Source organism: Tachypleus tridentatus, chromosome 8 (assembly GCF_004210375.1).
Source record: "Tachypleus tridentatus isolate NWPU-2018 chromosome 8, ASM421037v1, whole genome shotgun sequence".
Taxonomy (NCBI): Eukaryota; Metazoa; Arthropoda; class Merostomata; order Xiphosura; family Limulidae; genus Tachypleus; species Tachypleus tridentatus.
The window spans coordinates 138352537-138370941 of record NC_134832.1 but is presented as its reverse complement, the minus strand read 5'-3'; the positions used below and the strand labels follow the sequence as shown (position 1 = coordinate 138370941).

The window sequence follows — 18405 nt, the reverse complement described above, 5'->3', positions numbered from 1 at the left end:
AAATGATAAAGTGTGATGCTCCAGTAAGGGATAGAGCAGAGAAATCACATCCGAGTGGCCAATACAAAAGAGTCACCACCACAAAAATGTTTGATCTGGATAAGAAAGAATACCCAGAAGATGAGTATGCATACAGGTAAAAACTCCTCTAATTTTGATTGAAAGCATCTATCTCTGCAGTTGAAGGATGAGGAATTGAAGACTAGAAGGATGAAAGCGTGGCATAATAGTGAATGGGAAACACATACAAATATGAAGTGTTCCTGTTGAGAACATACCCACAAAAAAATGTTGGATAAAAAGAGATGATTCTATATTCAACCTGCTGAGGATGCAATAAGAGATTGGCCACCAGAATCAAAACCTGGGGAACATGGCCCACCAGAATAGTCATGTGAAGGTTATTAGCCAAATACACGAAATCCAGAATCTGACCAAGTAAAAATAATTATGTGGTTCCCCCTTTTCACATGATAAAGCTGACAATGGTGGAAATGCAGAAATGACCAAAACTATTTTCCCCTGAAGTGAAGGATACAGAGCTCAATAAACTGCCAAAGTACCAGGATTTTAATAGGGAGAGCAGCCTTTAATCAACCAACCCCCAAAAAAAAAAAATTTCGAAGAATGAAGGAACATGAGAGGGTTCAAGGGATTGTGAGGGAAATTTCACTGGTCTAAAAATATCCAATCATTGGAATAGATGTATCTGAGCCAAGAGGATGAGCACTTCCAAGTAAGACCACATCCAGAAAGAAAGAAAACCTCATTAATGAAGAACTTCTCTCAGCAGAAAAAAAATCACCTGAGAAGTTTCTTGAAGGAAGAAGAGAGTGTGAGTGAATGACTGACAAGGCATAGGAAGAGGTGAAAACAGACATATCTTCCATGGAATGACAGTCTGAAAGCCCAATGAGTAAAGATTAAAGATGATTTGCAAAAACATACAACTCCATGAAACACATACATAACTGAAGGAAGACAGCCTGTGATCACCCACAACAAGGCAAAACTCACCTTGAGGAGCCAAAGAAAAGAACATAACAATGAGGCATAAAATACCACTAAAGCGAGAGGTAGGACTCCACTGTAACGTGAGACTACTGCAAATAAGTACACAGACAGGGCAAATTGAGAATGAACTTTAAACTCCTGTTTACAGGGAGATGAAGAAGGATGGAAGAAAACTCCTGGTTAAGTGGTCTCCACACCTTAGATTAGTTCCATTGTATAGTGGAAAGTAAACACACTGAATAAGTTGCTGTTGTTGTTTGGCATTTTATGGCATAAAGCAACTAGGCTATCTACATCAAACAACCAGTAAAAACCAAAAAAAATAATGTGCAAGTATGATAAATTGTAAAGGGAAATTAAGTCCAAATAAAAGCAGTAACCCAACACCAGATAAAAACTTAAATAGAATTAAAAAGGCCAACAGTCCTTAAAAAATTAAAAAAACATTTGTAAGGTGGACAGTGCCACCATTGCCAATGACGTTGTCCAACAACAGGATAAATCTATGGTAAAAAAATGTCTAAAGTGATGCTGTTGTTCACAGTTGTAATGATAGTATGACAGTGAAGTGTGGACTATTCTGACTTAAGTGTCATACAGACCACACATTGGTGCATCAGTCCCAGATAAAATAAATAAGTTAAAAAACTGTGACCAACATGTAGCCTAGTTCCTTCTTCTTTCCTTCTTCCAATCCTTAAGGAAACAAGATTGCCAAAGTCCAGTAGAAGGTTTTATATGGAAAAGCTTGTTATTACATTGTTCACTCCATACGGACTGCCAATTGGCATGTAGCCAAGCCTACAATACAGCATCATAGTCCATATACAGAACAGACATGGCAGTGATAGCACCAGAGCAAACAGATTCAGCTGTGGTGTCACCAAGCTCATTCCTAAGAATACCAACACAGCCTAGTATCCAGAAAAGAAGGATAGAAATAAACGATAAAGAGAAATCGCCAGTCAGTTTTGAATATTGACGAGAATAGGGTGAAAAGTAATGTGAAGCAATTCCAGTTCCAGTAGAGAGCTAAGAGAGTTGGTATAAATACTAAAGTTCGTGTACTGCATAGCTTCTACATAATTCAGAGCAAGAGAAATGCCTTGAATTCAGCAGTGAACACAGAAACTGTGGAGGGATCCTGTGTTAAACCACTAAATCACAACAAACTATCACAGAGCCCACAGAGTCACCCAATTTCAAACCACCCATATAAATGGGAGTAGAAGGATTGTTTGAAAGATATTCAGGAAATATAAGACCTTACTTCCAAGTAACTCAAAGAAAGGTTACACTTGGGGATGGAAATAAGCCATGGTAGGATGAGCTGACTTGTGGAGACAGCAATGTCATCCAAGGACAGACCCAATTTAGCCAACTGTGCCTGGATACCAAAGTCAAAAGGAACAATGGAAGACCCTTTATTCTGAAAAAGCATGGCTCACTGTGGAAAGAAAACACTACCCCAGATGGGATGCACTATGGTAAGGATTGAAGTTTTGAATCACACAGTAAAGACAGCTGCAAAGAGCAGAGGTGTAGAGGAGGTTCTTCAGATTCTCTGGACAAGAGAAGTGCAGAAAGTCCCCATGCTGAGCCAAAGCCCCAGATGGTGAACAGTATTCAACATCTTCAAGGTCAAGGTTCTGGCAAAGACATTGACCAGAGACCCATAGTCCAGTGTCTATGAAATGAGGGCACAACAGATCTTGAGCACAGAACATTAATCTGCTCCCCAAGAGGTAAAAGAGGGGACACAGAGGATGTTCTGTGTCTTTATATGCTTGATGCATATATGTTTGATGTGCGGAACAAAAGTCAGGTTATGGTCAAATATAAGCCCCAGGCACCACAGGTATCACAACTTCTCTGAGAAGGAGCTTGAGATTGGAGTGAATACCCTGTTGGTGGTAAAAGTACATGCAGATGGTTTTAGAGAGAGAAGAAATAAAACCGCTTGTCGTGGTCCACTTTAGTAAATTGAGGACAGTCTGCATCTGCTGTTCAATAAACCTCATGCTCAACAATTGATACAAAATGTGGAAGTTGTCAACATAGAGACTGCTTGGAACGGTATGGGGGGTATCCAGTAATGGAATTAATGTTTATAATGAAAAGAGTCACATTCAAGAAATGGCCAAGGAACTACATAGTCCTGTGGGAAAGAACGGGAAAATTTTGAACCCACACAAACTTGGAATCACTGGTCCATTAAAAAAAGAGAAAAAGAAATATGGGCAAATAACTATGCAACCCATACGAACAGATGTCTTGCAAAATGCCATACCTCAACATGGTAATCATAAGCTTTCTCACAATAAAAAACAAAACAGAAACAAGATGTCACTGCTTTAGGGCTTCACTGATTGATATTTCAAGTCAAATGAGGTGGTACATGGTGGAGCACTGTTGTCAAAACCCACACTGCATGGGTGAGAGGAGTGTTTGATTTGAGGAAACAAACATGACAAGCTTTATCCATCCTCTCTCAGGTCTTACAGAGAAAGCTTATCAAATAACTGGATAGTTGTTTGAAGGAATCTCGAGATCCTTCCTGGGCTTAAAAAAAAAAAAAAAAGAGAGGACAAAAGCCAGGCACCAAGCATCAGGAAAAGCATTCTCCTACCAGATCCACTTAAAAACAACTAGAAAGTAGCAAGAGATCTAGGAGAAAGATAGTGCAGAATCTCATAATGAATATTATGAAGTCTAAATGATGTACTGTCAGACTAATGAAGAGCAAACTTGAGTTCTACCAGTGTAAAAGTGTAAAGAGGCAATTGCAGTCACAGAGATGATCAGTCTGAAAGGAAAGAGGCAATCACTGCTTGAATCGTAAGGTGGAGGATAAAGCAGAAGTGCTAGTTGCACAAGAAAAGCTTTCATGAATAGCTCCAGCAACTTCCTGGTCATCAGAGTACAAGATTGAAAGTGGTCAGAAGTATACAACCCAACAACTTTGAAACTGGTGGTTGAAGAGATGCTATTTGTGTACTTAATCTAAAATTACTTCTGGCTTTAACATTTAAACTGCCCATCATGTGTACAGGCCTGCTGATATGTGGTATAAAAGTGTGGGATCCTTACAAAAGTTATCCTAGGCCCAGTTTTGAGCCTTCTGTGCCATGTGGCAGACAGGATTCTACCAAAGACAAGAATATTGTGGAAAACATATCGAATACACTGAGCAGTTACCACTTGGACAATACAGCCAGTTACTACTGCCATGTAGTCATTTATGGATGGATTACATAAAATTAAAGGATCAAATTCCCAGAAAGAAATGAATGAGGGCCAATTGGCTTCGTCCAACTTCAATTGAGGCATGGGGGTTAGATGGTATCTACCATAACCAGTCTCTCTCAACATGATAGGAAAATGATTACTACCTGATGGGTTAGTGTCAACCCTCATAGAAATGTAAGAGAAAAGTGAAGGGGAACAGATAGATCAGGGGTGTGCAACATTTTTCGTCGGTGGGCCATATAACCAACTTCATCAATCAAGCGGGGCCACTTAAAAAACAAGCTTATTCGTGTACATGCACAATAAATTTAAAAAAATTCTCAAAATGCAAGCAATAATATTTTATATTTTTGCATGAGTGATCATTTTAGTGCGACACTTGAAATTTAGAGTCCTTGCAGAGCTTGTCAATATCAGCTTTGACAGAAGTGGTTGCCACTCTTAACTGACTGGTCAAATGTTCATCAGTCAGCTGACTTCTACATTTGGTTTTGATGAGCTTCATTTTGGAGAAAAATTGCTCACAGCAGTAGGTGCTACAAAAGGGAGGCAATTCTTTGTGCATGACGGGACAAATTGGGAAACTTTTCACGTACACAGAGTTTGTAAAGTCTAGCAAACTGTTTTCAGAGAATTTCCTTTTAGTGTCCATGTCAGCCTGCAGTTCAATGAGTTCCATTTGGCAATCATCAGGACTGTCTTCCACTGCCAAATCAAAAGGTTGAGCGAACAATTTCAATCTAATTTCAGTTTGTCTGAAATCTGGAAATCTGTTTGCAAACTCATCACGCAGCTTTTGTACACTGGTTCCATATTTGGTGCAATCCAGATTAGGAAATTCCAGTTTCCTGGTTGCAAGACATGTAAAATGGGTCAATATGGCTCTTCTCAACTGAACCTGGAAAAGTTCCAATTTCTTCTCAAAAGCACAAATATGCTCAAACAACTTATTCACAAGTTGACTTTTCCCTTGTAGTTTTAAGTTTAAATCAGACAGATGCTGTGTAATGTCTGTGAGGAATGCTAAGTCATTCAGCCAGTTCTCATTGCTCAAGAAGTCCACATTCTGACGTTTGCTCTCCATGAAGAACTTAATCTCCTCTCGCAGATTCCAGAATCTCTTCAAAGTAGCAGCTCTACTAAGCCAACGTACAGCAGAGAAGTACAAAACATCTGAATACTCACTGTCCAGCTCATCTAAAAAAGTTTTAAATTGTCGATGATTTAATCCTCATGTTCGAATATAATTTACGCATTGGACGACATTTTTCATGACTTCTGCAAAATCCAGAACTTTGGTGCACAAGCTCTCTTGGTGAATAATGCAATGGCTTACAACTACGTCTTGTGCTCCAATTGCAGTTAGAAATTTCTTGGTGAATCCATTTGTCCTACCTGTCATGGAAGGAGCACCATCTGTTGTAACACCACATAATTTATAAGGATTCAGTTCAAACTTTTCTACAACCTTAAGCACTTGTTCACAAATATCCTGTCCTGTGGTTGTGGAGGAAAGGCTTGCCATATCTAAAACTCTTCGAAAACATCAAAGCCTGCAGTAACAGCTCTGATGAAAATGACAAGTTGGGATGTGTCATTGATATCAGTGCTTTCATCCAAAGCCAGACTGAAAGCTTCACACGAATTCAATCTCTCTTTCAAAGTTTCTTTGATGTCCTCTGAAAGATCTTTTGTCCCATGTGAGACAGTAAAGCGGAAAGGCTAGTTTGCTCCACCAAATATTTTTTCTCTGGACATGCATATTCTGTGAATATTGTTAAACAATTTTTAATAAATTCTCCATCACTGAAAGGCTTTCCCTTTTCTGCCATACATTCACAAAGCTTAAAACTCAGTTTTGTCACCAGTTCTGAATTTTTCTTGAAAGTGGTAAAACACCTTGTTGCTTTTCAATGGATGTTTTAAATGTTCAATTTTGTCCTTTCGTGCCTGACCAACAATTTCATCAAACTGGGAGGAGTGCTTAGTTGCGTAATGTCGCTTAATATTGTACTCTTTCATGACTGCAATTGTAGTTTGACAGACGAGGCAGACAACACCTTGATTATGTGGGACAACAAGATATTTTGTGCACCATTCACTGTTGAATAACCTTCCCTCATCATCAATTTTTCGTTTCTTAACTGCTGACATTTTACTAGCCCTGAAATCAAAACAAAATTATTCTCACGAAAATAGCAAAGTAGAAAAAACATAGAATTTATTTACACATGGAACCTCTTATGGACAGAAACACACGTTTCTAAATTGGCATCCCGATCATAGCCTTCCGGTACTTAAATTAATTGAGAATTGCAAAATACAGTGTGACCTCGCCTATTCGCGGTTCGCCATTCGCGGCCCCGCATATTCGCGGGTTATGCGCGAACTGCGTTTTGTAGGTCACAGAGACTGAAAGGGCTTTTCGAGGAGATTTCTGTTGTATTTACTCAATCAAGCCGTTTTTATCAATTGTCGTCTTCACCAAACAAGATTGGACTGCTATTGGCTGACTGCCTCAGCTTCCCCAACAACGCAAACGGCAAAGCACAGCCCGGTAACGCACGGTACAATTTAGTGAAATACATAACAGTATGCAATATTGCTACATTATTACTGCATCAATGAGTATAAGTATCATTAGTGTTTGGGAAGCATTTCATATAGTATATAATCGCATACATATACGTTTTAAAACTGCGTCCAATATTCGCGGTTTTCGCTATTCGCGGGAGGGTAAAGAACGTAACCCCGCGAATAACGAGGTCACACTGTACATAGAATCAGATGCATCTGAAAGCAAAATTTTAATAAATTCAGTAAAGTCACAACAATATGCTAAATAATAATCAATTTACCTTCAATCTCTTGTAGTAACTGTAAAAGGTAATAAAATTTTCACCAATAATGAATGACGGACAGCAGAGGTTAGGGAAAATTGTCGCCAGCGGGCGAAGGCGAGGTTCAGGACATGACGTTGAGTCGTAGACAATAGTGCTAGTGCACGTCACCTATTCATGCCCTAAGGAGGCCGACCAATCGAATTCGGCCTGCTCCTCTCTAGCAAAGATAATTTTAGAAGTTTGTCGAGTCGAAGCCTGGGAATCCCGTAGGATCGATGCTTTTAAAATATTCCATTTGCGTTGGATTACAGATCAGGCCACATGGTTAGATTACAACAACTAGGGCCACACTAAATGGCTTGGCGGGCCGGGTTGTGGCCCGCGGGCCGCCTGTTGCACACCCCTGAGATAGATCAATAACAGTAAGACTAAGCAACACATGAAAATAAGTATATGACTGATCATAGGTCTCTCCAGGATCCAGGTAGGGAGAAAAACAGTGATGGTATGACCCAAGGAAACACAGATGGCTCAGCCTCCAAGAGTGTATCAAGTAGCAAATACAGGCTGGGCACATGCTGATTGACCAGCAGTGCTGCCCCTCCATCACACAATCTGTCATTTCTGCAAAAGAAAACTGCCAAAAGAAGACTGCATCAACAGATCTCAGAAATGATTTTGTAAAGAGAGACACACAGGATGATAAGAATTGATCAAATCCTCAATATCATCTACATTCGATGAAAACCAACAGTTTCACTGTATCAAAGTAGCCATTTGTATTTATGTGGAGGAGAACAGGGCAGGAAGCCCTTCAGATTTTGACTATGTCTTTTTTTTTTTATTGGACAGAAGTCTATTGACCTCCATGGATCCTGTCCTAGGTCAAGTAGGCAGGTCTCTATCTGTGGACAAAGTTTCCAGCACTGAGGATGTAAACAAATAATTGTTTTGCATCTCAGAACTGGAGAAAATGAACCCTAGGAAATGCCCAAACATGAAGCCAAAGGAAGTAGACTCAGGCAGCCACCAGGAGTGACAGAGACAGAGATGGAAGTAAACAAAGAATCATTAACTATTTTAACCATGGAGGGCAAAAGACTCTTCAAATGTTTTGCGAACAACTCTGCTGAAGGCATGGAGAGATCTGTCTGCACTCCCACAGTGGCAATGGAAAAGAATGCATAAGCACATGTCTGAGATGGAGTTGGGGACAATAACTTCTGAGCCTCTGGGATAGGAGATATTGTTCACAGTCTTCAAGCATTGCACCTCTTTGTCCTCCACTCACTTGGAGCAAGAATTAGAAAAAAGAGGGGGTGTCAACCACTACAGTTAACACAGTGTAGTTCCAGTTCACAATTGTATGCATCATGGTCTTTGCCACCACAACAAGCACATATTAAAGAACCACAACATGATGTCTTGGATTGACCAAACTGCTGACACTGGAAACATCCAAGAGGGTTAGGAAGATATGGTCATACCTTACAGTTTAGATAGCCTGCTTTGACTATGGCAAGTGGACAGTGTGATGTAAACATCAAAATCAGAACATTAGTGGGCATCATAATTTCATCTTTGTGAGTGGAGATCTGGCACACTGCAGAAATGCCTCGGCTGGAAAAAACCCAGCAAGGATCTCTGACTCAGGAAGTTTTTTAAAGTCTTTCTTAACAATAACTCCTCTTCAGAAATTCAGGATATCATGGGAAGTAACCTAGATGGATATATTACCAATGCTCTTCAAACTCAGGAGTTGGGTGTGTTGTAATGAAGATGTTTAAGATATGTCCTGAGTATAGCTTCCTAACTGACTTGGAAGAGCCAGCAAGCTCCTCTAATCTCTTTTGAATGGAAAAGGAGGACATCTGCCCAAAAGATTTTTCAGACAATGAATGCAAATGAGAAATCTTGGTGTAGAGTCAGACTTTGATGTTAACTGTATAAACAGAGTTGTTCATGCATGGTCATTTACTGATTATATGTTTTTTCATTTTTATTTTATTTTTTCATGAATGGGGGTATCCATAATATAATAAGAAAATTCAGTGCCACTGTCCCAATCACCATGGAAACCCCATGAGGAGAGGCACTGTGATGCCAAACAAGAACAATACAGCAATGCCAGGGTTTCATGAGCACTATACCCATACACCAGCATCTCAAACAATGTCCACAACACCTGTTGAGAATGTCTAACACTGATACTTGATTAATCATACTCAAAGTAAACCATCCAACTGATCCTGTGGAGGGGCTATCCCAATATTGCCCATCTAGAGGAATTCAAGGCCAAATTGGTGTGTTACAGTTAAGCTCCTCAACCACCAGGATCCTCTCCTTCCCTTCACAGGTTGCCACATACAGCAAATACATGGGTGGATGTTAATACCCCAGAGGAGGTAAACTGAAATTACAGAACCTTCTCTATCAGGTCCCCTCACCATATACAAGAATGCACCTTGAGGGAACTGAGTCAGATGACTAGACAAAGTATGATCCTCAGAAGGAGGGGAGGAGATCTGAGAACAAAACAGAATTCAGAAACTCTCAAAGAGAAACCTTAAAAAGAATGAAAATTGGCATGAAGTGGAAGCAAAATGACACATAAGCTAAAGAAATTTGAGAAAGTACACAGAACTAATGAAATAACAGAACATTAGAAACAAGTGGTCTACACTCCAGGTCGACTGCCAACTGGTGTATAGTTGGGTTTCGATAACTGGACCATAGTTCATGTATGGAACAGGGATGGTGATAGAGCCATAGCAGATGGACTTTGCTGCTCTGTCACCTAGTTCATTCCCACAAATACCAACATGACCTGATATCCAAAAAAACTGGACAGAGATAGATGATAGAGAGAGATGGGCCAATTTGTTTTGAATATTGATAAGAATAGCATGGTAACTAACATGGAATGATGTCAGGGCCAATAGACAACTAAGTAAATTAGTACAGATCGTACAATTCACATATTGCATAGTTTCAATGCGATTCAGGTAAGAGATATGGCATACAATTCAGCAGTGAACACAGAAACTGCAGAGGGGATTCTGTGTGCTGCAACTGAACTGTAACAAACCATGGCAGAACCTACAGAGTCACCTGATTTTGAACTATATGTATATATGGGAATGGATGGATTCTTTGAAAGATGTTCAGCAAATAAAGAACGATATATCCAATTGGGAGTATTGGCTTTCCTCAGATGACTCAAAGATAAGTCACAGTTGGTGATAGTAATTAGCCATGGGGAAGAGGCCGAACTGTTCAAACTGCTATGCTATTCAAAGATATATCAATTTTGCTGATTGTGCCCAAATATGAAGGCTAAAAGAAACAATGGCAGATTTTCTATTATAGAAATGTGTGACCCACTGAGGATGGAAACTACAACCTCAAGTAGGATGCTATGGTAAAGAGTGAGGTTTGGAAATATACCCCAAGATTAAATAGAGAGTTGGTAGTTGCTCAATGAAGGCATCAAGGTCTGATGGATGATAATTTTTCAGGGGGAAGTGAGGTACAGAGAGCAAACAGTGATGGTACGATCCAAGGAGATACGGATAGCTACAGCCTCCTAGGGCATATTCAAAGACAAGGACCAGGTGGGCACATGTTGAACAACCAGCAGTGCTACTCCCCCATCTCCTTGTCCTACACATGACCTGCCACTTTGGTATAAGGATTATTGTCAAATTGTGACTGTATTAGTAGTTTTAAAAATGTTTTCTGCAAAGGAAAACATTTGGGATGATAAAGGTCAAACAATTCCTTGATGTCATTCACATCTGATGAAAACCTCAACAGTTCCATTGGATTAGTGTGGCCATTTGTTTTTATTTGGAAGAGAATATGGCATGGAGACCTTCCAGTTGCGAACACGCTTTTTCTCTTTACTGGATGTGAGTCGGTCAACCTCTAGCAATCCTGCTTTGGATCGAGTACCACAGCAAGATGTTTGAGTGAATAAATTGTTGACAGTGAAAACATCTAACAGGGTTAGAATATAAGGCTGTACCTTACAATTCAGATATCCTGCCTTGATTGTGGTAGGAAGACGTGATGTTGTAAATGTTAATATTAGAATATTTGTCAGCTTCATAATCCTGTCTCTAAGAGAAAAATTTAGTGCATGGCTGTAACACCTTGGATGGTGAAACCTGTAAGAATCTCTGACTCTGGAATGGTTTTTAAATCCCTCTCAATTATAACTCCTCTGGAAGAATTCAAAGTAGAATTAAGAGTAACCTCAATAGGTATATCTCCAATGGCCTTTGACTTCAAGAGGAGTTTGGAATGTTGTGATGAAGCTGTTTCCACTAAAATATCCCCTAACTGTAATTTTTTTTTTAACTATTTTAGGAGAGACAGCAAGCTCTTCTAAACCCTTCTGAATAAAAATGGAGACATCTGCCCTAAAGGTTTTTCAGTTAAAGAATGTATAATTAAAAACATGGGACAGATTAAGTTGTTTGTTTGACAGTACAGAGTCATCAATGCACAGTCGTTTGCCAATAGTCAGATTTTTCTCTGTGCTGTCATGCTTGTTTATTTTTTTTATTTGAAGGGTATCTATAATAAAAAAAAAAGAATACTTCAGTGCCCACTGACCCCACCTACCATGGAGCCCTATGAGGGGATGCACTACAGTGCCATATGAGGTCACTGCAACAATGCCAGGATTCCGTGAGCTCTCTACCAAAACACCAGTACCAGACATAATATCCACTACACCTGTTGAGGATATCCTACTGTGGCACTTAGTTGACCCTGACCTAAATGAACTTGATGATGGGGTACCTCAGGACTGGACAGTCCTGGAATTCAAGGCCAAAGTGGTGCATTGGAGTTGGACCCCTCAAGGATCAGGATCCTCTCCTCCCCTTCACAGGTCACCACACACAGCAAACATGCAGGTGGATGTTTAGGTCCCAGAGGAGGTAAATTGAAAGTACAAAACCTTCTCTGGGAGGTCCTCTCACCACATACAAGAATCCACATTCAAGGGCCAATATTCACAAACAGTCCAAAGACAACATCTTAATTTACTTTACCAACTAACTTAAATATTAGTACATACATTATTTATTCACCAGAGGAAAATGAAAGTCACAATAAAGAAGCAGAGTAGCAATGAATAACACTAATAGTTTAAGTTTCTTCCTTATTCACATTAATATTCCTCAGAATTAAATTCCACTTAATAATGTTTTAATAAATGACTATCCTTTTGAAAACACAACAGCAACTTGTTGAATACATCAACCATAATTTTATCACCAGGAGCTAATCTACCTTAAAAGTATTGTATTAATTGTTTTCTGTATGCATAAAATTAATATTCTGAGTAACACTATTCTAGGTTTGTTTAGGCCTTAATTATGGCCAATTTAATTTTGTACTTATAAACTTCAGAAAGTCATTAAATCCATAAACCCAATTTTTAAATTTACCTTCAAGGTTTGTATCTAGGTTTTACCAATTTCATGGCAAAGCCTTTATTTCTGTATTATTCTAAGTGCAAACAAGTTTTTCTCATCATAAATAAATTATTACTAATGAATTCTATATAAAAATAAACTAAGTAGATCAAATTATAAAAGTTACTAAACATTAAATCCTATATTGTACAGTTAGTACAAGTAGTATTAAGCAATTTATACATAAAAGTCTTCATTGATTAAAGTGCACTGATTCATTGATTGGGTACCAATGTTAGTAAATCTTTAAACCCAAACAAGTGCTTACAGAAAATCCCAATTTATCCTTTGGACGGTATATGATAACTGATCCAAAACATGTTATTACCCATCTGTTTAAACACGGAACAGAAATTTTATAAAAGGTATGAAAATTATGAAACAATTTTGGCAAAACAAGTAAAAGTTTAAGTTAATAATATATTTAGCCATAATCCCAAAGTTTAGCAATTCCTGTTATAAACATAAAAGAACAATGTTTAGAGTAACAGAATGTTTGATGAATCTCAGCTGTCCCATCCTCTAAACTAGACTAGAAGCATTTACAAAATCTTAAAGTCAGCCTTTATCATTCATAGTTTCTAACCTTTCTCGTAAACTCACCTAAATTTACTGCCTCCACAACACCTGAAGGCAACCCTTTCCAGAGATCAACCATCCTGTTTAAAAAATAGAACTGTCTTAGTTGAAGAGGACTCCTGTCTTGCCAAAAGTTATATTTATGTTCCCTAGTCCTACTATTCTTATTATTAATTATGAAAAATGATGAATTAATACTATTTAATCCCCTTTTATAATCTTAAACACCTCAACCAGATCACCTCTAACTCTTTTTCAAGAAAAATTTTAAAGATTTTAATCTCTCATCATACAGCAACCACTTTATCCCAGGCACCATTCTAGCAACCCTTCCTCTGAACACTTTCCAATAATTCAATGTTCTTCCTAAGACAAGGAGCCCAATATTAAAGATAATACTCCAAATGTGGTCTAATCAATGACCTATATAACAAAATTACAACCTCTTTAGACCTATGTTCAATATTTCTGTAGATACAACCTAAAATATTATTTACCCTACCACTAACAACAGCACACTGCTTGGATGGCTTAAAGGACTGGTCAACCATTATACCACAATCTCCCTTTCTTTCAAGACACTATTAAGGCTATTCCCATCCAAATTCTACTTATAATTTAAACTATAATAATCTACATACATTATCTTGTACTTACTATAATTAAACCCCATCTGTCATTTATTTACCCAACTAATTAAATGATCTAAATCCTTTTGTATATCAGCAGCATTCTCTTCACAACAACCAGCAGCCATGACCTTACATCACTTGGAAATTTAAATAATTTATTGATTATACATTCAACCACGTCACTGACGGAAATTAAAAAGAGGAAAGGTCCTCGGAATGAACCCTGAGGTACCCTACTTGTAATATTAATCCAATTTTATTCAAGTCCATTTGTAACAACTCTTTGTGTTCTTCTGTCCAATCACTCTATCATATTTACTAACTTATCCACCACACAGAGATATTTTTTTACAAGCCCTTTACATGGTACCTTGTCAAAGGCTTTATGGAAATCTTTATACAATAAATGTACACCCTTACCTTTATCTATATAAACAATAACCTTGCAAAGGATGTAAAAATATTTTTCCCTTAATAAGATCATGTTAACTATCCAACTAAATTTTGAACTTTGTTAAATGACTCTGCTAAGCATCTTTTATCAGACTTTGATGAACTATAAAAGGTTATGATTTCATAAACTAGTTTTCTAAAAGTTCTCAAACAAGGATAAATATAAAGTTAATATATTTTTTATTAGAAGCAATACATTATCAAATGTATTATTTGATAGAACACTCATCACAGGAAGAAATATGAACCATACTTCAAAGACTGGCAAAGATATTTTTCCCTTAATGAGATCATGTTAACTATCCAACAAAATTTTGAACTTTGTTTTATCATACTTTGCAAAATGTTTCCCACAACTGATGCAATGCTAATAACTAATGAACTATAAAAAGTTATGATTTGATAAACTAGTTTTCTAAAAGTTCTCAAACAAGGATAAAATAGCCATCCACATTCTTGAAAAATAGTCATGTAAAATGCAACAGCCTATTGTAGTCACCATTATAAGTAGTTTACCATAACCAAAACTACATACCTGTTCATTCATTTGACTCACTTAACCAGGAAATTATAAAAAGACATAGATACAGTCTACACCTTTTATTATAAGGTTATTCCACCCAAGCACTCTCAATAATAATTATAAAAAATACAAGTACTTGATGTTCAATCTCATTTGTTTTTAGTAAAAAACTTATCTTCATCTTGTTTAAAACTTGCAACAGTTTTGACCATTAGTATGAGATAACACAATCCATGAGACCTAAACATAAGCAGAATTTCTAGGTAACATGCACCTTGAAACATAATCAAAGATCTCATTATGGTCAAAACCATCCCTACTGTTTTGCAGAAGTGTGTACAGAAGTAGTTATGAAAGTATAAATCAGCTGCTTTTATCTATCAGTGTTATGTTACATTAGCCTCAAACACGTCAGTGAGATGTAAAAATGAAAAAAAAAAAAAATACTATCACGTACATACCATCAAGTCAATGTAACCAACAAAATTATTTTCCTTTAAATATTCCAAAATATCTTAATCTAGTATGGTTTATTTTAAAAATTAAGCATAAAACTGTACAATGGGTTATCTGTGCTCTGTCCACCATGGGTATCAAAACCCAGTTTTATTACAAGTGAAAACTATCTCAAAACTAACCAACACAGATTTTCCCATTCATAATAGCTATTGTTGCTGGAACAGCTCCTTGATTGGTTACAATGTCTTCAACAGCTATGGCAGTCCTAGAACAGCAAAATTAAAAGATGGGGTTAACATTTTCTGAACAAAAAAAACACAACTTTTTTTAAATTTCTGTACTTTTAATGAACAAACCATTGTTGCTTATATGCGAGACATAGGATTAAATCTTCTAAACAAGTAAAATATAAACTCACTTTAGATTTGCTGGATAGGGCATTCCATGGGTAATAATCGTAGACTCCAATGCTACAACAGGTTTTCCCAATTTCACTGCTGCTGCCACATCCTCGGAAAATTTAAATAGGTCTGTAAATTAAAAAGTCATTCATATTATAGCTAGTCTTCACGTAAACATTTTCCCACTTAATAGATCACTCCCACATAGTTTAATAGCAGAGAAATAAATCCTTATATAAAGTTAATATATTTTTTATTAGAAGCAATACATTATCAAATGTATTATTTGATTGAACACTTATCACAGGAAATATGAACCATACTTCAATGACTGGCAAAACCTGTATGTTTGAAGTCAAACTATGAAATAACTGCTTAAAGTGAGTAAAATTTATAGAGAAATTACTTTATTTCTTCACAAATCATATTACTATGATGTGACAGCTTACATTTCTATTTCCTTTAGGCTTCAATCTAAAAATTTATATTTTATGGGTGTCATGTTCAAAAGGTTGCTTTAAAAGGTGTCACATGACTTCAAGCAAAAGTTAACTGAATTACCACTTTGAAATTCTATTACACTGAATGTTATTTTATATACTAATTAAAGATGGTAATATTATTTCACTGGAAGTTTGCTAACAAAATATAAATCAAAACATTTCAGTGTAAAAGTGTCATGTGCAATGTTTTATGAAAATGTTTTGTTTACAATATTTAATACTAAAAAATAAAAATACCAATACACCAAAATTAGTGATCAAGTCGAAATACTGAAGATTCCTCAATTTCAGGCATCAAGATTTTAATAGAGGCTGACTTATTACTCATTAATGTTCCTTACTGAAAGTAACTTTACTTTGCAAAAGAGATGATTTTTTTCCCTCACCTTTTGACAAGGTCCATTTTCTCTGGCCAGTTTGAGTAAACAGTCATACTGCAAGACACCACTAACTTTGGAAAGATTTAGAACTACCTTTCTGTATTGCAGCAAAGCCATTGAAAATCTTCTAAACAGAATAACATTAAATAACACAATATTACTAAGGAGCATTGCTTCTTTCATCATGCATTAGACTAATTTTATAAATTCTTCTGTTAAATTTAATATATAGTGAACGACTCAAAAATACAACTTAGCAACAAGTGTACATACGCTTCTGAGCTCCTATAAATGGTTACTACATATTTGAACAGTCTCCATATCAGTTATTTTTATTATATTAATTATAACAAAATTTTATTGCTTTAACAACGCCAGTGACATTTTCAGCAGTATTGTAAAACAACAAATATGACATAAGAAATACCAAGACGAAAGTATAATGTGGAAAATATACTAGAACTCTCTCATGTGCAAAAACGAATAAACACTGTTGTAAGCATTTTTAGAAACGTTCCGATTTGTTAACTAGTACGATATCAAATAATTATAACATTTTTTCCTAAGAATGTTGCACTTTGATACTGAACCTCCACATGACATAACTGAATTAAACCTACTTAACTCTTTGTTAAAACAGAAACTTTATTTGCTCTTATAAAAACATTTTTAAATAAAAACATAATAAGCTATAAAAAGACGGTAAAAGTAGGAAAAAAAAAAAGAGTTCATAAAAACTTTACAATATGTAAAGTTATCTGTTTCAAGATTAACTAGCTACATGACAGTAAATCAAGTATTCAAATATAATTACTAGGAAAACGATATGCAGTGTGGTACACACTTAACTGTGACATAACAGCATAAAACTATGAGTTATCATTAATTAAGAGAGTTAAGCAGCAGTCGCGTTCTTATACTTCTAATTTTCATCTTCAGTCATTAGATAAGAATTTTAAAAACATATTTATAATAAAAGTTCATAATTTATGTTAATACTTACTTCTGTACAACATTCAAAAAGAAAGTATGTGTAACATATATTCCAACTTCTGGACATCCAAAAAAATCACGTGAAAAATTAAGGAATAAACTTGCCTGGAGCGACACTTTTTGAGTATAAAAACCTTTTGCTGCTGATTAAATTAAATACAAATAAATAAAGTGATTAATATTTACTTTTGATATACATACAAAACTGTTACAAACAATCGTGATAAATACAAGTACATAAAACACTTCTATATGTCAGTAATAAACAAAGTCTAAATATTTATGTTTATTGTTTTAATCTCTGACTGATAATAAGACGATTAACTCACGAGAACCTCCCAATGGTTGAGCGGTATGACTTTTTTACTTACAGATACCACATTTCGCTACTCGAAGCTATGTAGCTTTGTTCTTAATTTCAAAATAACCAACTAAATCCGAAGAAATGCTACTAAATAATTCATGTATGACATTTATGGTGCATTTTATTTTCTATAATATATGACTGATTTATTAAACAACTCAAAGAACTGTAATTTTTTAAACTATTAGTAACATTTATTTTGGGTCGTCCTTTTCCTTTTCTTAAATAAGTTTGGCTACGTAATAAGCTAATAATGAAAAGATAAGCTAACGTTTTACGTCTAGTTTCCTGTGGTGTTAATTATGTTATTTCCTTCGTTTCTATATGACGAATTACGCATGAAATCTAAAATATTGCTGCCTTTTAAAGTTGAGCAAAAATCTCCACAGTGGTTTGTCTGTGCTATACCCACCACAGCTATCGAAACATGGTTTCTTGTGTTGTAAGTCTGTAATCAAACCATTGTGCAACTAACTGGAAGGTGTGCTGCCTTTGTTTTTGTCATTGAATGAAGAATACTTTC

The 18405-nt window shown here is 36.3% G+C and overlaps 1 protein-coding gene across 1 annotated transcript in view; it reads right to left on the bottom strand.

The window, feature by feature from the left end:
• LOC143224029 (pseudouridine-5'-phosphate glycosidase-like) overlaps positions 1-17624 on the bottom strand; it is a 36726-nt gene extending 19102 nt beyond the window's left edge. Inside the window, exons 1-4 of the mRNA XM_076452492.1 lie at positions 17529-17624; positions 16532-16652; positions 15660-15771; positions 15421-15506 (exon numbers count right to left, since the gene is read on the bottom strand). Of these exons, the coding sequence (XP_076308607.1) occupies positions 15421-15506; positions 15660-15682 (109 nt within the window). The 5' untranslated portion in view covers positions 15683-15771; positions 16532-16652; positions 17529-17624. The remainder of the gene's footprint in view (positions 1-15420; positions 15507-15659; positions 15772-16531; positions 16653-17528) is intronic.
• Between the last annotated feature and the right edge of the window lie 781 nt (positions 17625-18405).